The following is a 23,504-nucleotide window of genomic DNA, read 5'->3' as shown; positions in this document are numbered from 1 at the left end:
AATTAAATACACAAATAAATTTATTATAAAAAATTTATCTTTAATTTATGTTTGATAATAATTTATTTATTATTTGTTTAATTAAATATATTAAAAACAATTTTAGACAGTGAATTTTTTATTTCAAATCTATAAAATTAAAATTAATAAATAAATTTACAGGCAACTTAAAGCTAGACACTTGAATAAACACTTAAAACGTAATCAGTTCTGTATAAAATTTGGATATTTTCAAGATGAAAAGTTTTTTGGGTTCAACTCGTTGTCATCCGATGCAAGTTTTGAAGCGATTGGTCTTCCCTCTGGCAATCTTATCAGCGGCCGACATTTAAAAGAAGGCGAGAGGACGCTGCTACGTGCACAGGGAATTTTGGATTTTTCAGAAACGATGCGTGCGTGTGTGGTGATAGTTTTGGGGTTGCTGGGCGCGCTGGTCGGTGCCCAGGACAACGTGTTGCCGCGCCTCATCGACCAATTTTCCCTCGGACATCCCGCCTTCGTGCAGCTCTACGCCTCGGAACAAAACGTCGACCCCCTCGACAAATACACGCTCTACATCTCCAACTTTGATCCGCTCTCCATTCTCCAGGTGAAAAAGCAGAAAAATGCATCTGCTCTGAAAATATAGTGCGGTTGCTGTCATTAAAAGTAAAGAGCATAAACAGAGTCATGCTGGTCGTGTCGCCGCAAAAAGCCCTTTTTTATTTTTCTCTTTTCTGATGTGATATTACGGCCGCAATTGTTTTAGACGGACGACATTTACCTGCTGCGCTCGCCGGGACGCCAGCTGAACGACGTGGCCAACTGGGCACCCACCCTGATCGACCAGAAGAACTACTGGCCCAACGACGTCAACTTGATGCCCAGTCAGTGCAAAATTCATAAGTCTTTTCAATTAACTTACAAGGAAAATTAATGCAGTGAACAAAGAGCCGGGCTTAGCTGGATTTCGGTCTGTCCGATTTTGTGACGTGCGTAATCCTAGAGAAATTATATAGTGGCCTGTAAATCCCGTACACAAAACTGTTCAATCACAGCAGGTTCTAATTTATTCGTCCGACAGTACCCTGCTGTTAAATTCGAGACAGCTTTCTAGCTCTTACCCGGTCAGAATAAAAATTCGTTCGATCCTTCCGCGGAAAATTCGGTTCTTTCGCGGAATCGTTCGGTTATTTTTCATTATTTATTTTTCATATTCCATGCATTGCAGGCAACGTTGTGGGACGCGAAGGCATCGTCTGGACGTCCGGTTTCTTGGTGCCCGGAAAAACACAGGGAGCTCTGAACATTTACTTCACGGACGAGGATCCCGTCGTGCGAGCCGGAAACCTAGCCACTTATGACGTAAAAATAAATAAATTTCGCTTTTCACTATTTAATTTTTTATATTTTGAAATGTTTGCAGTACCTGGCGTTTTCGTACCACCGCGTGATTTGGTACGACGTGAACAAGGACGGTCTGTTGGACGCGCTGACCGCCAGGTTCCACCTGCCGACCGTGGGCGAGCCGACCTACGAAATGGTCTGGATGGAGAACCCCGGCGGCGACCTGTATTCCGGCTGGCAGCAGCACAGAATCACCTACGGCCCCGACGTCCACTTCCGTTTGTCCACCTTCCAGGTGGCGGGACAGGACTTCTTCGTGCTCATCGTCGGAGAATTCTTCACCGAACGCCTGGTCGTCTACTACGCCGCCGACGGCTCCGACTCCTTCCTCAGCGACCCCTCCACCGTGAGTTTAATTCATTCAAAATTGGAAAATTAAAAAGGCTTATCGAGTAAATACAAAAAAATTAAAACAACAAAAAGGGAATTGGAGCGTGCCGCGCTGATAAAACGCCCGGAGAAGAGCAACCTTGGAGCTCGGATGATATGTGTGACTTTGCGCCAGAAAGATTTACACCATCCATTTTGCTCCGGCCTTTGGTTTCACCGCGCTGACCATTTAAGAAATAATTACCAGCATAAATCTTTCGCTTTTCCTCTATATCACCAGGCAAATTTACTTTTCCGCTTATATAATTCCTCTGTCCGACCTTAAGAAGTAACAATTTGAAGAATAGAATGAAGGACATTTTATCGGTGTGGGTATTAAAACCAAACACTTTAAAATAGTGCAGATTTTTGGGGGTGGGGGCGGGCAGGGGTGGAATTCGGATTTATTCAAAGCAAAAGCTTACGGTGAGTCTAATCAACTTGGGATTTTCCTTCTACGACCCACAGAAGCCGAGTTATTAATTTTTAAAGTCGAAATAACGTGGTTTGTGTTTATGACGCTTGCCAATTGTGGTATTTGGGACCCAGGCGGGGCCCTATAGGCCGGACGACTCCTATTTTGGTACCAATCGATGCCCCTAAATAAGACGCGTTTGTCCGTAGGCAGTTTGTCAAAATCAGACCAATTTTCGAATTTTCACGAATTATTTTCGGCCAATTTTTCGAAAAAGTAAAAAATTTCAAAAACCTCCACCTGCCATGTCTACAATCTCGGGCAAAAATAAAAAAAATGGTTCTTCAAGCGATGCAAAATTTACCTGGAATCATTTTAAGACCAAATACGAGCCAATCCGATCAAAATCCTAGGAGGAAACAGAATTTGAAGTTTGAAAAACGTGAGTTTTGCAAACTCTCCATAAGGTTAACATAAAAATTTTGCCTTTTTTCCTAATGAAGAAAATTTAGGGTGTCTTTTACTGACTCCATCGCACGCGAAAGTCCCCCACCAGTCTGGAAACCGATTTTCAGATTTTTCTCGCGAATAGAAAAATTAAAATTAATTTTTTTCGCTTTTTCGGCATCGCGCCAGGAGTAGGCGGTAAATGGTTTTATTTTTGTTAAAATTCGACCGTTCATCCGATCGTTGACCACGAACTATCACCGGACAGGTCTCGGACGGGGCTTTGACCTGCGGTACCCTGACGACCTTTTTCAGGGTTTCCCGCGACCTGAGATCCGGTTTTTATTACCTTTTTCAGTAATTTCGGCCAAATTTGCCGATATTCGGCAACGATTTTTCATCCTTTCGTATCACAGACCTTCCTCAGGTCGCGCGACCTGATAACCTGAATAATTCCAATTCCTAGAAAATAATCAATTTAATATTTTTTTAAAACCAGATTCTGTCTGTGGTGATTGACGACGTGAACGTGGGCCAAATCTTCGACCTGGAAGTCGGCGACCTGAACCTGGACGGCAAACCTGAGCTGACGGTGTGCGGCTACAACCACACTCTGGGTAGCGTGTTCGTTTTCCCCGTTCCGGACGACTTCCGGTCCGATCCGTGGGAGCGAATCGTGATCGCCGACAACTTCAAGGCTAACCTGATCATCGGGGGTCAGTCCATGACCCCCGGCGCCCCCCACACCTTCTACAAGAGCGTCCAGCACCAACAGTCAGGGTAAATAAAATCACGCGGCTAGGCAACCGGTGACGCACTGCCGCTCACCCGGTTGCAGAATTATTTGTGGTATTATTTATTTTGATTAATTTCAGGGAGAAGCCGTACGTGTTCGTGTCCGGCGACGACGACGGCAGGCATTACATTTTGGAGCCTGTCAGCCAGGACCCTGCCGACTGGACCTACAACAAACACCTGCTGGTCGACACCAATGCCACGACAACAGGTAGGAATTTTTTAATTTAATTAACTTTTTTTAAATTTGTTTTCTGCCTTAGGCAAATATGCGATTGCCGATTTGGACAACGACGGCTACAACGAGATTGTTGCTGCTGGATTTACCGCCAATGAGGTTTACGTTTACACCTATGCGCCTTAAAATAGGATTTTTGTCTTGGAAAATAAATTATAAGATTTAATGAAGTTTTAATTAATTTAATAGAGTTGGAAAACATCATTTTTAAATTCGGTTTTTTATGTCACAAGTTAGGATAGAAATGAAATGAGATAAAAACATTTCAAATTAATAAGACATAAAATATTTAATTATTTTTTTAGAATTTAAATCATTTTTTGACCATTCTTTTAAAAATAAATTAATTCAAATAATTTCTTGGAGGTTATTTATGGATGAAAAATATTTTTCAGATAGCCAGTCTTAATTATTATAAAAAAATCATGTTTTTTGTGTGTTTTTATTACAATTTGAAACCCTTCTCCAAATTTAAAAGGTCAAATTAAGCGTTTATCATCGGTATTGTGACCAAAGGGAGAGATATACGATAAAATCAAGTCCAGAATTGAGTTTCTCGTGGCGAAAAACCTATAAAACGACACAAAGTAAACTAAAACCTGCTATTCCCAGCCAAAAGCATCAAAGAATTATTTAAAAATTCGCGCGTAACCTTAGAGTGCGGCGCAGTTGAGTGCGCCGCCACTGGCAGCACAATCGCGATACGGATACGATTACCAACGCAAAGCAAGTCAAGGGGGAGAAAAGGTAAACAAACAAGGTGCAGCAGGCCTTGTTTGTTGCTGTCGCAGCAGAAAGAGAAAACAAAGCTCGAAGAACATTATTGCCCGCTGAATGGCCGCCCGTTATCAGCGATAGGTGCGTGACGTTCGCCTTTTTAAGATAATCATTTTCTAATCGCACGACATTTCGGCAGAATGACGAGAATTCTTGTCCGGGGGAACCTGTTACTGCTGTTACGCTGACCGCGGCCGCAGAGCAGAGTCATGTGATCCGCCGCACAATCGAAGCCACACAAATTTCCTGCCTTTTATTTTCGTCCAAGGAACGTTATTCAAGACCGAGTTTTTGTTTAATACGCCAGCAAAATGTTGGGCCAGTGGCGAGTGTGGATCCAGCCCGTGATCATGATCCTGTACGCGGTCATTTTGATCGTCGTCATCCCCTTCATCGTCAACAACACCATCAATAATGGCTTTTCGGCCTCCGACCAGGTAATTTTTTAATAAAAATGGATTATTGCCGTTGGTTTCTTAACGTTGTCATTTTTAAAAATTCATAACCCCCTTTAAATTAATCCTTTGGATGATTTTCTGCTCTTTCCTTCAATTTCATCCCCTTAACAACCCCTTTAATAAATCCTAAATCATTTTTATTTCGAATATTGAATAATAATATGTTTTTATAACTTAAAAATATTTTTAAAATTGCAGAGCATCGTGATCGGCGGCGTTTTCGTGATGATGTCGCTGCCGATCTCGTTCTGGGACATCACGCAGCACCTGGCGCACTTCACCAAGCCGTACCTGCAGAAGCACATCGTGCGCATCCTCTGGATGGTTCCGATCTACGCGGTGAACGCGTGGGTCGGCCTCGTCTTCCCTTCGGCCTCGATTTACTTTGACAGCATCCGCGAGTGCTACGAGGCCTACGTCATCTACAATTTCATGCGATACCTGCTCAACTACCTGCAGAACGAAATCGACGACTACGAAATGTCCCTCCACAATAAGACGCAGGTTAAACGCTTTTTCAAAAGTTTATTTACAAAGAAAATTGAGTTCAGGGTATTTTTAAAAAAATTAAACAAAAAAATGAAAAAATTCCGGAGATTTTGGGGGTGTTGGAGACGGTGGGGGCGGGTGGGGGTGGGAATTTGATCTGACAGACGCAGAATTTCACGGCGAGTCTGGGGAACTTTGGTTTTCTATCGTACGACCCATAAGAGCAGAGTTATAAAATTTTAAAATTTAAAAAACGCGATTTGTGACACTTGCCAACTTTGGTTTTGGGGCCCAGCCGGGGCCCTATGGGCCGGCCCGCGTTCATTCGGGTACCAATCGATGCCCCTTGGTGAGGCGCATCCGCCCGTGTATGGTTTTCCAAATTTGGACCATTTTTAAAATTTACATGAATTTTTTTCCACCAATTTTTCAGAAAAGTCAAAATTTTAAAAAATTATCAGTTTTATTTTAATTAAAATTCGGCTGTCTTTCCAATCATCGCCCACAACCCCTCATCGGACAGGTCTTGAACGGGGCTTTGACCTGGCATACCATAGCGACCTTTCTCAGGGTACCCCAACCTGAGATCAGGCCCTGAACTGATTTTTTTTTGGTTTTGCGGTTTCTTAAAACGAATTAATTAATTTTCAGGTGAATCACTTCTTCCCGCTGTGTTTTTTGCCGCCGCGCGAGAACGGCGCCGACCTGTTTCACTTCTGCAAACACGGCATCCTGCAGTACGTGGTGGTGCGGCCGCTGTCGACCTTCGTGTCGTTCGTCTGCGAGATCAACGACGTGTACGGCGAGGGTGACTTCACCTTCACCAGGGCGTGGCCCTACCTGATGCTGGTCAACAATTTCTCGCAGTTCGTTGCCATGTACTGCCTCGTGCTCTTCTATCGCGCCAACCACGAGGAACTGCAGCCCATGCGTCCGCTCGGAAAGTTCCTCTGCATCAAGGCTGTCGTCTTCTTTTCCTTTTTCCAGGTAAATTTCACCTTTTTTATATATTTCATTGCGTCCTACGCTCAAATTAACAAAAAATTAATCTTAAGGAAAAAATTGGACTCAGGTATAGCCTTCAGGGTAAGACCCTGACATTATCCTGAGATAAAAAATGTGCATATCGTCGATTAAATCAAAATCTTGACGTAATATTTCATTAAAAAATTCAGGGTTGCAAAAATTGACCTTGCAGCTCAGGTAAAACCTTCAGGGTCTAATCCTGATGTGACCCTGATTTATAAAATGCGCATTTTGATGATCAATTTATAATTTAAGCGTCCAATTTGGTATGAACTTAAAATTGTAACGTATGATGACCTTTTTAGGTCAATTACAACCTTCAGGGTCCAACCCTTATTGGACCCTGAAACTAAAAATGAGCCTTACGTTGTGCAAATCATATTTTTAACGTTCAATTTTATTTATCACACCAATTTTGACCTTTTGAGACCAAACACAACCTTCAGGGTTTTATCCTGAGAACACCCTGAAGGCCTAAAACACTGATTCATCGATTTTTGTGTCATTTTTAATTAAATCAATCCAATTAATTATTTTCCCTGCCTTCTCAGGGTGTGATAATCACGATCCTGGTGTACGTGGGCGTGGTTGCGGCCGTTTTCGGCACGACGGACAAGCAGAGCACGAAGGAAGTGTCGTCCAACATGCAGAACTTCCTGATCTGCATCGAGATGTTCCTGGCGGCGATCGCGCACCACTTCACCTTCTCGCACGCGCCCTTCGTGGACGCCGAGTCGGAGCAGCGCTCGTGCTGCGAGTCGTTCCTGCACATGTGGGACGTGTCCGACGTGCAGCAGGACATCCAGGAACACTTTGGCGTGGTCGGCAACTCGCTGAGCAGGCGCATCAGAGGCACCACCGCCTACCAGCCCATTGGCGAGCGTTCCAGGCTCATTTACGCCTCGGCCAGCGACTCGGACACCAGTCACGGACACGCCTCCGGCAGCGCCACCGAGGAACCCGCTGTCCCCTACTACCACAGCTTGGCCTAAAGGTAGGTTCCAATTTTTTTAAAAAGATAATATTGTAATTTGGATAAGGACGAAGGGCATTAGCTTCGTAAATTTGCCGAAAATGCGAAATATTTTCATTTATCTGCTTAAACAGGTTCTATGAGGGTAAAAATACTGTCAAAATCGTCATCCTGATATTCGAAAACCTATAATTAGACACTAAACATTGTTTTTCGGAAAACTCATTCCCGGAGGGCTGATTTAGGGGGTTGAATAAGGGTTGGATAAATGTTTAATTCCATTTAATGATTTTTTTAGATGTTTTCTCTCAGGAATTGCAGTAATATCAAGAATTTTTATCATACAAGTGGTGGTTTTTGAAGGGATGAAGTCAATTAAGGGTTGAAACATCCCCTAAATAATTTAAATTTATTTTTTTAACTAAATTGACTGAACACCATCGTTTCTGATATGCAAGGGGTGGGAATTTAAAATTAAAACTCAAACAATATTAATTTTTGTCTTGTTATCAGGTATCTGGCGAAGAATTTAAAGAGTCGAACGACCTTCTACCGAATTTTCATCCCTCGAGGGATGCTGGATAGTGATAATGCCGGTTGTCTGGCGAAGAAAAGTAATTTCCCGGACCTGAAACAAACTGCGAGCCAACATGTTCTGCGAGCTGTGATGAAAAACATTGGTTCTCTAGTGTTTATGAGCGCTCTATTTTTATACCACGAGCAGAGAGAGCGCCTCGATCGAATTTACGAAAGTGATTTCAGCCGTTGAAAGCGGTAAAATTATAATTATTTGTATTTAATCCAAGCAACATACTCTGATCATTTGAAAAACCGACTGATATTCGCTTTTGTTCGTATTATTTTCTGAATGTGTAATTTTTAAATAAATAGCTGACAGGGCGATTGACGATAATAATTGAAACTCGATTGGTGCGTTCCTTACTTTTTATTCTTAATAATTACATAGTCTTATTTTTTGCAATATTTCCCGATGTTAGCTGCCGCAACGCATTGTATCAATAGTTTTGTATAAGTTGTGAACACTTAGTTGTAGGACACCAATATGCACACCGAGTTGGAAAACTGCAACCAAAAATGAGTCGGAGGGACTACTCGCGGTTTTTTTCGGCTACTGAAAAACGGCAAAACAAATTTATTTCTTTCTTTTCTCTGATTCGGGGCTGCTACGTCGAGGGATTTGGCGCGATTAGTCGTTTTTTCGTCCCGAGAAAACGCCTCGAGAGCACCAAATAGCGAACTTGCTCCATTTGTAAATGTTTATTCAAAGAACAGTGTGTGAGTGAGTGTGTGTATGCGTAGTTTGAGCATCAAAGCTAGATTTGATCTGCCTCAAAATAGACTCGAAATTCGGAGGGGTGACAGTGGCAAACGGGGGTAGTCCACACTTCGAGACACGCACTCGCTACCTTCGTCTTCTTATTTATTAATTTCAATTCAACCCTCGAATTTTTAATTTTTTTACCTTTGGATGAGTCGTTAGCAAAAAACTACCCCTAAAACCACCCCTATTTTTGTAAATCTGGATTTTATTCATTGTAAACAAGTTGGCAAGACTTCAATCTGGAGTTTATGGGTTTCATCGAACCATTTTTCCTTCAACCCCTTGATCACCCTCTAAATCAACCCCTAAATGCATTTTTGTTTGGTTGTAAATTTCATAAATTGACCATTTCCTTCCAAAATAGTTGCCAAAAAATTTTAAATCACCCTAATTCCTCCCCTGTGAACCACCCCTTTAGATGATTTTCTCGTTTTACTTAAATTCAGAGACTAAATTATCTAGGGATTGATTTAGAAGTCATAATATATATAATTCCAGCAGAGGGGTGTTTTTTAAAGGGATTAAATCACAAATGGGGTTGGAATATACACAAAACTCATCCCTCTGATTAAAATAAACCACCCACCGAGAGTTTAAATAATTTAATTTAATAAATAGGAGTTGAAAAGGGGATGAAATTGCGAAGGGTTGATTTTTTCCATCGTGAGACCCTTTCTTGTAATTTTCCCAAAAAAAAGACGAAGCTAGCGAGCGCGTTTCGGGGGCGTCGGGGGTCGCGAGGGTTTGGGGGTTGGCAGGTGGATCACAGGGGTGGATCAGACGGCGATGGAGAAGTCGTCGGGGGCGGCGGCGTTTCCGGCTGGCCTGGACCAGAGGGAGGAGGAGGCGCGCAGCTTCAGCTTCTTCAGCGTGTCGATATCACATTCGGCCTCGCTCAGCTCGGAGGGGTACGGCGGCGGCGGCCGCAGGCTCTGGTAGAACGGCGTCTCGGCCATCAAATTGCCGCCGGCCCGCAGGCCCGACGACGGCGTCGCCGCCCGCTGCTGCGTGCTGGGACGCGCGCCGGGCGTCGGCACCCCGGCCCACCGGTTCCTGCCGACGCAAAATTACCAATTTTTTTAAAATACGCGTCAAATTCCACTTCAAAAATACACACAAACAACTAAACACGCCTTGCTTGGCCACATTGCATGCGGTTTTTTCTTGCTAGGACGTCTGCATTAAATTAATAGCAACCAAATTGATTTTTTTATTCAACCGGTTTTTATAGGGGTATAGTTTTGGAAAAATCGCCTTTTCTCATCTCTAAGTGGTGCAATTTACAAAATAAAGGGTGCTTTGGATTCCTCTTGCCAAGCCCGATTGAATAAACATCAAATCAAATGTCCTAGATCGAGGTCAAAGGTTAATTTTACATAAAACTCGAAAAAATGCAATTTTCACTTTTTTTCGTGTTTTGCCAATTTTTGAAACTCCAAATCTCGAGTTCTAATTATCGGAATTGTGAAAAATACCCATGGTTAGACTCATCTTGACCTCCTCTGACCAGCTGAAGAGGGTGCTCACCCCCTACCCCTATATTATAAATAAACAAGCCTATTAAAAAGTATAAATTGTCATTTTGCTGGAATTTTTTTATCTTTTTTTTAATTTAAAATTGCACCCAGGGGTTGAAAGGGGTGCTTACCACCCTTCAGCTGGTCAGAGGATTTCAAGACGAGTCTAATTTTTAAATTGCACCGCTTAGAGATGAGATGCTGTGTCAGTTTTCCAAAAAATATTCCTTACAACCCGTAAAAATGAATATTTTCTAATTAAGTCTGATTTCTGGTTTCATGCCAATTTTGTCCAATGATACTTGCATTAGTTTAATTAATTCGTTAAGCATCAGGACGTATCTCTTTCCATTTTTTTTGAGTAGGTTTCTTTTTTTGATATTCTACTATCTCTATTATTATGATATAATTTAAAACGCTAACTCGAGCGGAGTGCTTAATTAATGTTAATTATGAATATTCCATACAACGCAGAGCTTCAGTATTTAATTTAAAATTTAAAAGCGCTAAAATTGATTTTTAATACATATTTCAATTAATAAAGGCGTAAAAAATATTAAATTGGTGAATAATTAATTAATTTAGAAGTTTTGAAAACTAATTTAAGCATTTAAATTTTAAATAGTGAAACTCTTCGTTGTGTAAAATACGTAATTAATATTAATTTAAGAACTCTCTCGGATTTTTAAATGACAGCATAGAGACAGAAAATTATTTTAAAATAAAAATTACAAGGAAAATAAATAGTCCTGCGGCTCATTATGCTCAATTTGGTTGCTTAATTTCAAGATGCGAAAAGTCCGTGTAAAAGAGGCCCAAAGACCTTTTTGGTTGGTTGGTTTGGCTGAGAATTGAATTGAAAAGTTTGCTCTGGGCTCTGAAGAAGAGTTTAATTTAAATTCATGCTTTCGGGGAGGTTTCGGGGACGATTATTCTGAGACTGCCAAGATCAATGGAATAAATTAAGAACTGAGTTTCTTCTGTCCGATCACGGAAAAGGAAAAGCTGCAGGCAATTTTATATTTGTTCGACTGGAGGAAAAGAAAAGAATAAAAAAACATGAAATTTGAAAGATGGATATGGAGAGCAACAAGCACAGATTGTATATAATAGATATCGGGTGTACAGTTAAAATTCTACCTACATACAACTATCTCAAATTTCATCTTATGCAGTCTGGAAAAGAAAAGGGAATTAATGTCCGCATTTTCCAGCAGGTCTACTTCACAGAATTTAGCGCTCTAAACAGGGCCTTGGGGTCGTTTATTTTTTCTCCAAATTTGGTCGCCGCGGCACTCTGCCAATTTTGAAGCACAGCGCGCAGTGCGATTCGATTCTTTCAAGGCCTGCCTCTCGGTTACTTACCTGTTTCCTTTTCCCCTCCGCGGCAGCGACTTCTGGTCACACGTCGGAGACAAATCCGAGGACGTACTCGACGCTGCTCCGTGGTACATGAAGTCTGCGACACAAAATTAATTAATTAATTAAACAGATTTATTTATTAATTAGTTCGAGAGCGAAAAATTCGTACTGTGCGTCGGTCTTTGGCGACCGTCGAGCTGATTGGACGACTCGGTCCGGCTGGAAGTGATCTGCTCCGGATCCGAGTCGGAGGGGCTGTTGTACTCTTCGCTGTCGAAGCCCTTCTTGCCTTTGATTGTCAGTCGGGCAGAGTTGCCGGCGATGCTGCCAGAACGCCGCCTCTTCCCGTACACCTGCCACAAAACACGCCAAAAGAATTTTAGATGACAATAAATTTACAAAATTTATTTATTTTACAAATGCGATTTTCTTTTAACCCTTTTCTTGTTCAAATTGGACCAAATTTAAATTAAAAATCGTAATTCTAATTTTGATTTTCAGATGACAGTATTTTTTATTTCTAATCCACGAAATGATTTTATGACAATCAAAAAAATATATATATTTTAAATTTGAAATAAATGAATCACGAAATCTTGAATAAAAAACTAATGATTTTAAAAAAATGTTAAAAAATCTATTATATTTCCAACAATTAAAAGGTTGACTTAATGGCCTCATTGGCTAAAAGAGGCCACGCCTCATTCTTAGAAAAATTATTTCTACGCTTCCACGGTCACGTGACACGATCCCGTCGCCTCATTGGCGAAGAGAGGCCACGCCTCATTCTTAGAAAAATTAATCCTACGCTTCCACGGTCACGTGACTCGATTCCGTCGCCTCATTGGCGAAGAGAGGCCACGCCTCATTCTTAGAAAAATAATTTCTGTGCTTCCACGGTCACGTGACACGATCCCGTCGCCTCATTGGCTAAAAGAGGCCACGCCTCATTCTTAGAAAAATTATTTCTACGCTTCCACGGTCACGTGACACGATCCCGTCGCCTCATTGGCTAAAATAGGCCACGCCTCATTCTTAGAAAAATTATTTCTACGCTTCCACGGTCACGTGACTCAATTCCGCCATCTCATTGGCTAAAAGAGGCCACGCCTCATTCTTAGAAAAATTATTTCTACGCTTCTAGAGTCACGTGACTCGATTCCGTCGCCTCATTGGCTAAAAGAGGCCACGCCTCATTCTTAGAAAAATTATTTCTACGCTTCCACAGTCACGTGACTCGATCCCGTCGCCTCATTGGCGAAGAGAGGCCACGCCTTATTCTTAGAAAAATTAATTCTAGGCTTCCACGGTCACGTGACACGATCCCGACGCCTCATTGGCTAAAATAGGACACGCCTTATTCTTAGAAAAATTAATTTTAGGCTTCCACAGTCACGTGACACGATCCCAACGCCTCATTGGCTAAAATAGGCCACGCCTCATTCTTAGAAAAATAATTTCTGTGCTTCCACGGTCACGTGACTCAATTCCGCCATCTCATTGGCTAAAAGAGGCCACGCCTCATTCTTAGAAAAATTATTTCTACGCTTCCACGGTCACGTGACACGATCCCAACGCCTCATTGGCTAAAATAGGCCACGCCTTATTCTTAGAAAAATTAATTCTAGGCTTCCACAGTCACGTGACACGATCCCAACGCCTCATTGGCTAAAATAGGCCACGCCTCATTCTTAGAAAAATAATTTCTGTGCTTCCACGGTCACGTGACTCAATTCCGCCATCTCATTGGCTAAAAGAGGCCACGCCTCATTCTTAGAAAAATTATTTCTACGCTTCCACGGTCACGTGACACGATCCCAACGCCTCATTGGCTAAAATAGGCCACGCCTTATTCTTAGAAAAATTAATTCTAGGCTTCCACGGTCACGTGACACGATCCCGACGCCTCATTGGCTAAAATAAGCCACACCTTATTCTTAGAAAAATTATTTCTACGCTTCCACGGTCACGTGACACGATCCCGTCGCCTCATTGGTGAAGAGAGGCCACGCCTCATTCTTAGAAAAATTATTTCTACGCTTTCACGGTCACGTGACTCGATTCCGTCGCCTCATTGGCTAAAAGAGGCCACGCCTCATTCTTAGAAAAATTAATTCTACGCTTCCACAGTCACGTGACGCGATTCCGTCACCTCATTGGTTAAAAGAGGCCACGCCTTATTCTTAGAAAATTATTCTGTGCTTCTTGAGTCACGTGACGCGATCCCGTCGTCTCATTGGCTAAAAGAGGCCACGCCTCATTCTTAGAAAAATTATTTCTACGCTTCCACGGTCACGTGACGCGATTCCATCACCTCATTGGCCAAAAGTGGCCACGCCTTATTCTAAGAAAAATTTATTCGTTGTGTGAATGAGCTGAATGGATCGAGTCACGTGACTGTGGAAGCGTAGAATTAATTTATCGAAGAATGAGGCGTGGCCTCTCTTCGCCAATGAGGCGACGGGATCGTGTCACGTGACCGTGGAAGCGTAGAATTAATTTTTCTAAGAATAAGGCTTGGCCTCTTTTAGCCAATGAGGCGTCGGGATCGTGTCCCGTGACCATGGAAGCACAGAAATTATTTTTCTAAGAATGAGGCGTGGCCTCTTTTAGCCAATGAGGCGACGGGATCGTGTCACGTGACCGTGGAAGCGTAGAATTAATTTTTCTAAGAATAAGGCTTGGCCTCTTTTAGCCAATGAGGCGTCGGGATCGTGTCCCGTGACCGTGGAAGCACAGAAATTATTTTTCTAAGAATGAGGCGTGGCCTCTTTTAGCCAATGAGGCGACGGGATCGTGTCACGTGACCGTGGAAGCGTAGAATTAATTTTTCTAAGAATAAGGCTTGGCCTCTTTTAGCCAATGAGGCGTCGGGATCGTGTCCCGTGACCGTGGAAGCACAGAAATTATTTTTCTAAGAATGAGGCGTGGCCTATTTTAGCCAATGAGGCGACGGGATCGTATCACGTGACCGTGGAAGCGTAGGATTAATTTTTCTAAGAATGAGGCGTGGCCTCTCTTCGCCAATGAGGCGACGGGATCGTGTCACGTGACCGTGGAAGCGTAGAATTAATTTTTCTAAGAATAAGGCGTGGCCTCTCTTCGCCAATGAGATGGCGGAATTGAGTCACGTGACCGTGGAAGCACAGAAATTATTTTTCTAAGAATGAGGCGTGGCCTCTTTTAGCCAATGAGATGGCGGAATTGAGTCACGTGACCGTGGAAGCACAGAAATTATTTTTCTAAGAATGAGGCGTGGCCTCTTTTAGCCAATGAGATGGCGGAATTGAGTCACGTGACCGTGGAATCGAAGAAATAATTTTTCTAAGAATGAGGCGTGGCCTATTTTAGCCAATGAGGCGACGGGATCGTGTCACGTGCCCGTGGAAGCGTAGAATTAATTTTTCTAAGAATAAGGCATGGCCTCTTTTAGCCAATGAGATGGCGGAATTGAGTCACGTGACCGTGGAAGCACAGAAATTATTTTTCTAAGAATGAGGCGTGGCCTATTTTAGCCAATGAGGTGACGGGATCGTATCACGTGACCGTGGAAGCGTAGGATTAATTTTTCTAAGAATGAGGCGTGGCCTCTCTTCGCCAATGAGGCGACGGGATCGTGTCACGTGACCGTGGAAGCGTAGAAATAATTTTTCTAAGAATGAGGCGTGGCCTCTTTTAGCCAATGAGATGGCGGAATTGAGTCACGTGACCGTGGAAGCACAGAAATTATTTTTCTAAGAATGAGGCGTGGCCTCTCTTCGCCAATGAGGCGACGGAATCGAGTCACGTGACCGTGGAAGCGTAGGATTAATTTTTCTAAGAATGAGGCGTGGCCTCTCTTCGCCAATGAGGCGACGGGATCGTGTCACGTGACCGTGGAAGCGTAGAAATAATTTTTCTAAGAATGAGGCGTGGCCTATTTTAGCCAATGAGGCGACGGGATCGTGTCACGTGACCGTGGAAGCGTAGAAATAATTTTTCTAAGAATGAGGCGTGGCCTCTTTTAGCCAATGAGATGGCGGAATTGAGTCACGTGACCGTGGAAGCACAGAAATTATTTTTCTAAGAATGAGGCGTGGCCTCTTTTAGCCAATGAGATGGCGGAATTGAGTCACGTGACCGTGGAAGCGAAGAAATAATTTTTCTAAGAATGAGGCGTGGCCTATTTTAGCCAATGAGGCGACGGGATCGTGTCACGTGACCGTGGAAGCGTAGAATTAATTTTTCTAAGAATAAGGCATGGCCTCTTTTAGCCAATGAGATGGCGGAATTGAGTCACGTGACCGTGGAAGCACAGAAATTATTTTTCTAAGAATGAGGCGTGGCCTATTTTAGCCAATGAGGTGACGGGATCGTATCACGTGACCGTGGAAGCGTAGAAATAATTTTTCTAAGAATGAGGCGTGGCCTCTTTTAGCCAATGAGATGGCGGAATTGAGTCAGGTGACCGTGGAAGCACAGAAATTATTTTTCTAAGAATGAGGCGTGGCCTCTCTTCGCCAATGAGGCGACGGAATCGAGTCACGTGACCGTGGAAGCACAGAAATTATTTTTCTAAGAATGAGGCGTGGCCTCTTTTAGCCAATGAGATGGCGGAATTGAGTCACGTGACCGTGGAAGCGTAGAAATAATTTTTCTAAGAATGAGGCGTGGCCTCTTTTAGCCAATGAGATGGCGGAATTGAGTCACGTGACCGTGGAAGCACAGAAATTATTTTTCTAAGAATGAGGCGTGGCCTCTTTTAGCCAATGAGATGGCGGAATTGAGTCACGTGACCGTGGAAGCACAGAAATTATTTTTCTAAGAATGAGGCGTGGCCTATTTTAGCCAATGAGGCGACGGGATCGTATCACGTGACCGTGGAAGCGTAGGATTAATTTTTCTAAGAATGAGGCGTGGCCTCTCTTCGCCAATGAGGCGACGGGATCGTGTCACGTGACCGTGGAAGCGTAGAAATAATTTTTCTAAGAATGAGGCGTGGCCTCTTTTAGCCAATGAGATGGCGGAATTGAGTCACGTGACCGTGGAAGCACAGAAATTATTTTTCTAAGAATGAGGCGTGGCCTCTCTTCGCCAATGAGGCGACGGAATCGAGTCACGTGACCGTGGAAGCACAGAAATTATTTTTCTAAGAATGAGGCGTGGCCTCTTTTAGCCAATGAGATGGCGGAATTGAGTCACGTGACCGTGGAAGCGTAGAAATAATTTTTCTAAGAATGAGGCGTGGCCTATTTTAGCCAATGAGGCGACGGGATCGTGTCACGTGACCGTGGAAGCGTAGAAATAATTTTTCTAAGAATGAGGCGTGGCCTCTTTTAGCCAATGAGATGGCGGAATTGAGTCACGTGACCGTGGAAGCACAGAAATTATTTTTCTAAGAATGAGGCGTGGCCTCTTTTAGCCAATGAGATGGCGGAATTGAGTCACGTGACCGTGGAAGCGAAGAAATAATTTTTCTAAGAATGAGGCGTGGCCTATTTTAGCCAATGAGGCGACGGGATCGTGTCACGTGACCGTGGAAGCGTAGAATTAATTTTTCTAAGAATAAGGCATGGCCTCTTTTAGCCAATGAGATGGCGGAATTGAGTCACGTGACCGTGGAAGCACAGAAATTATTTTTCTAAGAATGAGGCGTGGCCTATTTTAGCCAATGAGGCAACGGGATCGTATCACGTGACCGTGGAAGCGTAGGATTAATTTTTCTAAGAATGAGGCGTGGCCTCTCTTCGCCAATGAGGCGACGGGATCGTGTCACGTGACCGTGGAAGCGTAGAAATAATTTTTCTAAGAATGAGGCGTGGCCTCTTTTAGCCAATGAGATGGCGGAATTGAGTCACGTGACCGTGGAAGCACAGAAATTATTTTTCTAAGAATGAGGCGTGGCCTATTTTAGCCAATGAGGCGACGGGATCGTGTCACGTGACCGTGGAAGCGTAGAATTAATTTTTCTAAGAATAAGGCATGGCCTCTTTTAGCCAATGAGATGGCGGAATTGAGTCACGTGACCGTGGAAGCGTAGAAATAATTTTTCTAAGAATGAGGCGTGGCCTATTTTAGCCAATGAGGCGACGGGATCGTGTCACGTGACCGTGGAAGCGTAGAATTAATTTTTCTAAGAATAAGGCATGGCCTCTTTTAGCCAATGAGATGGCGGAATTGAGTCACGTGACCGTGGAAGCACAGAAATTATTTTTCTAAGAATGAGGCGTGGCCTCTTTTAGCCAATGAGATGGCGGAATTGAGTCACGTGACCGTGGAAGCGTAGAAATAATTTTTCTAAGAATGAGGCGTGGCCTATTTTAGCCAATGAGGCGTCGGGATCGTGTCACGTGACCGTGGAAGCGTAGAAATAATTTTTCTAAGAATGAGGCGTGGCCTATTTTAGCCAATGAGGCGACGGGATCGTGTCACGTGACCGTGGAAGCGTAGAAATAATTTTTCTAAGAATGAGGCGTGGCCTATTTTAGCCAATGAGGCGACGGGATCGTGTCACGTGACCGTGGAAGCGTAGGATTAATTTTTCTAAGAATAAGGCGTGGCCTCTTTTAGCCAATGAGGCGTCGGGATCGTGTCACGTGACCGTGGAAGCGTAGAAATAATTTTTCTAAGAATGAGGCGTGGCCTATTTTAGCCAATGAGGCGACGGGATCGTGTCACGTGACCGTGGAAGCGTAGGATTAATTTTTCTAAGAATGAGGCGTGGCCTCTTTTAGCCAATGAGATGGCGGAATTGAGTCACGTGACCGTGGAAGCACAGAAATTATTTTTCTAAGAATGAGGCGTGGCCTCTCTTCGCCAATGAGGCGACGGGATCGTGTCACGTGACCGTGGAAGCGTAGAATTAATTTTACTAAGAATAAGGCGTGGCCTCTTTTAGCCAATGAGATGGCGGAATTGAGTCACGTGACCGTGGAAGCGTAGAAATAATTTTTCTAAGAATGAGGCGTGGCCTCTTTTAGCCAATGAGATGGCGGAATTGAGTCACGTGACTGAGCTGCACTGCTTTCGCTGGGTATGCGCACATGTCTCTGCCGTCGGCTGCTCTCTCAACTGCCAATGCGCCAAGCAAGAAGCAAGGCTGTGACGTCAGAATGAGACGCATGCGCAAAAGATTCAAGCGTTTTGCGCGCCAAAGCAACGTGCGTTTTGCTTTGCGCCTCTGCGCGCTTGTCACAAAACGTTTTATTTCAAGAAAATTTATTTTTTTAATAATATAATTGATTATGATGTCAATTTTGAATAAAAATAGAACACATTTTTAAGTAAATAAGTATTTTAATAAATAAATAATATCAATTTATGGTATTAAAGTTTGTTATTTTATTTAAAACAAAATTTTTACGATTTTCACAGTTATATTTTTCATAAATTTCAAGGATATGCGTTTATAAAAATTGATTTTCCGGTGCACAAAATTTTATTTTCAAACGAGTGTCATTTTTTGCCTTACCGAGTGTGAGGGTGGCGACGCGCATCCCTCGGTGGTGGCCTGTTCGTGGTAGATGAACGAGTGGAGGAGGCTGCCGGGCGAGGGTTGCGCGTGTCTCGGCACCGTCTCGGCCAGGTGGAAGGTGGCGTACGGCGAAATGTCCTCGGCGCTCTCCGGGATCTTGTCGGCGGCCGCCTGCAGCCCCGCCTTGTGGATGGTCGCGTAGTACTGCTCCCGCTGCTGCTCCGAGTTGTGCTTGTTGTCGCCGCGCTCCTCCTCGCACTCCTTCCCTGAACGCACCGACCCTTCTGCGGAAGGTAGGAATTGGTCAAAGCGGCCTTTGACAGCAATTAAGCAAGTTAAATCACGGAAAAATCAGATTATTTCATTTTTATTCGATAATTAGGCTCAAATTTTTTTATTTTTTTATTCATTTAATTAAAGACCGTCTTTGACGAAGATTCTGACGAGCTCACCAATCAATTCCTGAGGGTCGAATTAATTAGAGGGGATGATTTTTCCGTTACAAAAGTGCAGCGCAACGCGCGAATTATTTTCCCGCCAAAACAAATGAATGCGAGAAGTGCGCACGCGCACGCTTCACAGTTGGTTTGAGCACTGCCTGTGCGAATGACTTCTTAGTCAGATCCAGCCAGCTCTGACGCATGCGCACTTCTCGCATTCATTTGTTTTGGCGGGAAAAAATTCACGCGTCGCGCTGCACGTTTTTAACGGAAAAAACGTCAATTTTAACTAATTCGACCCTCAGGAAGCGATTGGTGAGCTCAGAAACTTCGTCAAAGACGGTATTTAAGAAATAGAAACCTCTAGGTTTTGCACTTACTGTTTTTCCAGCAAAGACAGAAAGCGACGGCCGCGCTGACGACGGCGACCGAGGCGGCCACCAGGGGAAGCACGATTTTCATCTCGGTGTAGAACGGTTTTTGGCCCATGTTCCTCTGGATCAGCTCAGGAGACGCAGTTTCTATTGTTTTTAATTTTAAAATGATTGGCAAAATGTTTTAAAATGTCAAGTTTCACCTCCTTCGATCGTTAACGTCGTGAATTGAAATTCGTTGGACGAGAAGCCGGCCATGTTGAAAGCGACCACCTTCAGGTCGTACATGGTGGCCGCTGACAGCCCCTGAATCGAGTGTCTTCGCTGCAGGTGCTGCGAGTTGGTGGCCACTGAGCAAAAAATTCACAAATTTATTTCAATAACGTCTTTAAAATTAAAATTAAATTATTTTTACGGTTTAAATTGCTTTAAATTTAGTTTCCACTATGTCCAAATTTTAATTTAAATGAATTTTCGCGGGAATTTGCGTCTCACCGGTGTTCCAGTGGTCGGAGCCGGCCTGCCTGTAGAAGATTTCGAACTTGGTGAGCGGGCAGCCGCCGTCCGGCCAGTTGTGCAGCCGCACCAGCGCCGACGTCGAGTTTGCCTGCACGATCTGCGCGTTGGCCGAGGACGGAGGACGCCCAGGGACGCCGCCCTGCGTGCGCACCGTCACCTGCGTCGACGCCGCGCTGCTGCCCACCGTTCCGTGAGCTGTCACGAAAATCTGGTACTCGCTCCCGCAACGCAGATCCTGAACAAAACCATAAATAAATAACAGTCCTCAGGTTGCGTGACCTAAGAAAGGTTGTGACAGGCAAAGGTGAAATATTTTCCCCCAAATGTGCTCGATTTTACTGAAAAAAAGCATAAAAATCCGACCTGGCAGCGGATCTCAGGTCGAGGTACCCTGAAAAAGGTCGTCAGTGTATCCCAGGTCAAAGCCCTACTCAATACCAGTCCAATGAGGGGTCGTGGTCGACGATCGGATCAACGGCCGAATTTTAATAAAAATAAAACCCATATTTTTGACATTTTTCGAAAATTGGGCCAAAAAAATCCATGAAAATTCGAAAAATGGTCCAATTTTGACAAACTGAACACAGACAAACGCGCCTCACCAAGGGGCATCACTTGGTACCAAAATCAGAGCCGTCCAGCCAATTGGGCCCCACCTGGGCCCTGAAAACCAAAATTGGCAAGTGTCACAAATCGCGTTTTTTCGACTTTAAAAATTAATAACTCGGCTCCAATTGGTTTTAGAGTACAAAACCAAAGTTTTTCAGATTTTCCGTAAAATTTCGCGTCGAATGAAGTAAATTTCCACCCCCGCCACCATTAAATAAGAAGAAAAAAAATTGATTTTAAGATTTTTATTTTGCAGAAACACCTTAAAAATGGCTTTTTATATAAAATACAATTTTTCCTGAACCTTGAGCTCGTGTGAGTTGATGTATCGGGGCAACTGAAGCTCCTCCCAGTCGCCGTTGGTGGGCCGGAAGTGCAGGGAGAAGCCGGTGAGCGGCGCCCCTCCGGTGTCGCCGGCCTTCCAGTGCAGAACGACGCTGCTCGACGTGCTGCCGCTGACGTAGAGGCTCGGAGCCGCCGGGGGAACTGCCACTCAATTTTATTGCACCTGATTTAATTTAATTAAAGAAATAATCGTTACCCTGGACGAGCAGCTTGTAGAGGATGCGGTCGGCGCCCTCGGAGTTGTGCACGTGGCAGCTGTAGTTGCCCTCGTCGTCCCTGGTGAGGCTGTCGATGCGCAGGGCGCCGCTCTCGGTCACGTAGGCCCTGGAGGCCTCGTCGCGGGACAGCAGACTGGTGCCTTTGGACCACTCGCGGCTGAAGGTGGGCAGGCCGACGGCCACGCACGGCAGCGTCACCGACGTCCGCCACGGCTGCACCATTTGCTGCCCGAACGACGCGATTTTCGCCCCGACTGTTTGTAAAAATTTTATTTTATTTGGGTACAACAAGGGGCTGCAATAAGTCTCACCCCGGCCGTTGGGCATGGCTGAGACGATTCGAGAGCCGGGGCCGTCGCCCACCCTGGTGGACGCGCTCACCCAGAACTGATACTCCACGCCGCTTCGCAAACCCGTCAGCTCGAAGCTGTTGGCTCCCGGGGGAAGCGCGCGAGGCGACGGCTGCAGCTCAGGAGGGGCCTGTAAAAATTAAAATCACGCATTTTATTCTTATTCCCAAAAAATTGAAATTAATTCGTATTAAAAAATATTTATCGAGTGCGTGAAACCGAAAAGTTCAGCGTCGAAACAGCCGAAATCAGCCGTTGTAACCGAGGGAATACAATATGGCGGTGCACCACGCCCCCTATGAGCGGCAAGCAGTGTTTGCGCCACCATATCGTATTCCCTCGGTTACGCCCCCTTCTTCCACGGCATATTTCGGCTGTTTCTTGAGGGTAATATTTTACCTGCTGTGTGCCAGGGAGGAGAAGTCTCGTGTGCAGGGTGTAGCCGGTGATTGAGCCGCGAGGGGTGGAGGGTGGCATCCACGAAACCAACAGGCTCTGCGGCCCGCTCGGAAGCACTTTGATGTCCCTTGGAGCACCGGGAACTGAAATCAACAGCCGCAAAATCAGCCAAAAACACGTTTTACTGTTTAAAAATTAAAAATCAGCCATGTTTAAATTTTGAATTTGAATTTTTTTACTAAAGACCGCTAAAGACAGTCTTTGACGACGTTTCTGAGCCCACCAATCGATTCCTGAGGGTCGTATTAGGTAAAATTGATGTTTTTCCGTTAAAAAAGTGCAGCGGGAAATTGCGAATTTTTTTCCCGCCAAAACAATATGAACGAATTTACGAGAAGTGCGCATGCGTCAGAGGTGGCTGGATGTGACAAAGAAGTCATTCGTACAGGCAGTCTCTGCAATTGCTCAAACCAGCTCTAACGCATGCGCAGTTCTCGCCAATTCGTTCATATTGTTTTGGCGGGAAAAAAGTTTGCACGTCGCGCTGCACTTTTTTAACGGAAAAAACATCAATTATACCTAATTCGACCCTCAGGAATCGATTGGTGGGCTCAGAAAGCTCGTCAAACGCCGTTTTTAATTAATATTTTAACAAATAAAAAAATAAAATTCTTGTCTGGACAGAAATCCATTTTTATTTAATTTTAAATTAAAGTACTGACCGTCCTCGGCGGTCCTACAGACGACGGGTCGGCTGAGAGGTCCGTCGCCGACGCCGGTGATGGCGGCGACCTGGACGGTGTAGTTTGAGTGCCTGGCGAGGCCCTGCAGCACGATGGTGAGCGCCGTCGTCTGCCGGCTCTCGGGCGGCGAATTCGAGTGCGCGGCGGCCGGCTCGGACAGCTCGTAGACCAGTTTGTAGCCCTGCAGCAGGCCGTGCACGTTGGCCGCCGGCGGCGGCTGCCAACTCACCTGCACCGACTGCGGCGACAGCGCCACGCAACGCACCTCCTGCGGCGCCTTCGACGGAACTATGCGAAAAATTATCAGGGATGTAATTTTTAGTTCAAAATGGTTGAAGAATTAAAAACACTTTTGAACTTGTTTTGTTAATTGGAACAAATTTTCTGTTGATCTGGAAGGTGCAGGTCAAAGGTCACGGACAATAAAGTGGGGTTTTCGGGTTAATAATATTTTTTTTGC

General features: G+C 44.3%; 3 protein-coding genes across 10 annotated transcripts in view; 2 read left to right on the top strand and 1 right to left on the bottom strand.

The window, feature by feature from the left end:
* Positions 1-355: 355 nt before the first annotated feature.
* LOC135945767 (uncharacterized) lies at positions 356-3,820 on the top strand. The gene is made up of 7 exons (XM_065493633.1): positions 356-589; positions 749-866; positions 1,211-1,344; positions 1,406-1,732; positions 3,117-3,397; positions 3,493-3,623; positions 3,676-3,820. The coding sequence occupies exons 1-7, from the start codon at positions 389-391 to the stop codon at positions 3,774-3,776; spliced, it is 1,293 nt and encodes a 430-aa protein (XP_065349705.1). The 5' UTR covers positions 356-388; the 3' UTR covers positions 3,777-3,820.
* A 566-nt stretch (positions 3,821-4,386) lies between these two features.
* On the top strand, positions 4,387-8,300 carry LOC135945073 (transmembrane protein 184C). The gene is made up of 6 exons (XM_065492482.1): positions 4,387-4,508; positions 4,567-4,864; positions 5,084-5,389; positions 6,026-6,361; positions 6,952-7,394; positions 7,887-8,300. Exons 2-5 carry the CDS (start codon positions 4,739-4,741, stop codon positions 7,390-7,392), a joined length of 1,209 nt encoding a protein of 402 aa, XP_065348554.1. The 5' UTR covers positions 4,387-4,508; positions 4,567-4,738; the 3' UTR covers positions 7,393-7,394; positions 7,887-8,300.
* Positions 8,301-8,304: 4 nt separating this feature from the next.
* Dscam2 (Down syndrome cell adhesion molecule 2) overlaps positions 8,305-23,504 on the bottom strand; it is a 134,536-nt gene continuing 119,336 nt past the window's right edge. For 4 of the 8 annotated variants that reach the window (XM_065492475.1, XM_065492477.1, XM_065492474.1 and 1 more), the window contains exons 18-29: positions 23,024-23,332; positions 22,302-22,444; positions 21,864-22,032; positions 21,531-21,806; positions 21,294-21,475; positions 20,357-20,615; positions 20,065-20,211; positions 19,868-20,008; positions 19,045-19,361; positions 11,764-11,947; positions 11,598-11,691; positions 8,305-9,768 (exon numbers count right to left, since the gene is read on the bottom strand). In XM_065492475.1, the coding sequence (XP_065348547.1) occupies positions 9,492-9,768; positions 11,598-11,691; positions 11,764-11,947; positions 19,045-19,361; positions 19,868-20,008; positions 20,065-20,211; positions 20,357-20,615; positions 21,294-21,475; positions 21,531-21,806; positions 21,864-22,032; positions 22,302-22,444; positions 23,024-23,332 (2,498 nt within the window). In that variant the 3' untranslated portion in view covers positions 8,305-9,491. Of the gene's footprint in view, positions 9,769-11,376; positions 11,409-11,597; positions 11,692-11,763; positions 11,948-19,044; positions 19,362-19,867; positions 20,009-20,064; positions 20,212-20,356; positions 20,616-21,293; positions 21,476-21,530; positions 21,807-21,863; positions 22,033-22,301; positions 22,445-23,023; positions 23,333-23,504 lie in introns of all 8 variants that reach the window. The other 4 variants (XM_065492478.1, XM_065492479.1, XM_065492480.1 and 1 more) reach the window with 3 other exon arrangements.

This window comes from Cloeon dipterum, chromosome X (genome assembly GCF_949628265.1).
Source record: "Cloeon dipterum chromosome X, ieCloDipt1.1, whole genome shotgun sequence".
Classification (NCBI taxonomy): domain Eukaryota; kingdom Metazoa; phylum Arthropoda; class Insecta; order Ephemeroptera; family Baetidae; genus Cloeon; species Cloeon dipterum.
Note: the sequence above shows the minus strand (reverse complement) of the source record. Positions and strands in the feature narration are given on the sequence as shown.

Coding starts and splice junctions, on each gene's coding strand:
- LOC135945767 (XM_065493633.1), top strand. CDS start 389: ATGCGTGCGTGTGTGGTGATAGTTTTGGGGTTGCTGGGCGCGCTGGTC. Junction 3,398..3,492: donor GTCCAGCACCAACAGTCAGG/GTAAATAAAATC, acceptor GATTAATTTCAG/GGAGAAGCCGTACGTGTTCG. Junction 3,624..3,675: donor CACCAATGCCACGACAACAG/GTAGGAATTTTT, acceptor TTTCTGCCTTAG/GCAAATATGCGATTGCCGAT.
- LOC135945073 (XM_065492482.1), top strand. CDS start 4,739: ATGTTGGGCCAGTGGCGAGTGTGGATCCAGCCCGTGATCATGATCCTG. Junction 4,865..5,083: donor GCTTTTCGGCCTCCGACCAG/GTAATTTTTTAA, acceptor TTAAAATTGCAG/AGCATCGTGATCGGCGGCGT. Junction 6,362..6,951: donor TCTTCTTTTCCTTTTTCCAG/GTAAATTTCACC, acceptor CTGCCTTCTCAG/GGTGTGATAATCACGATCCT.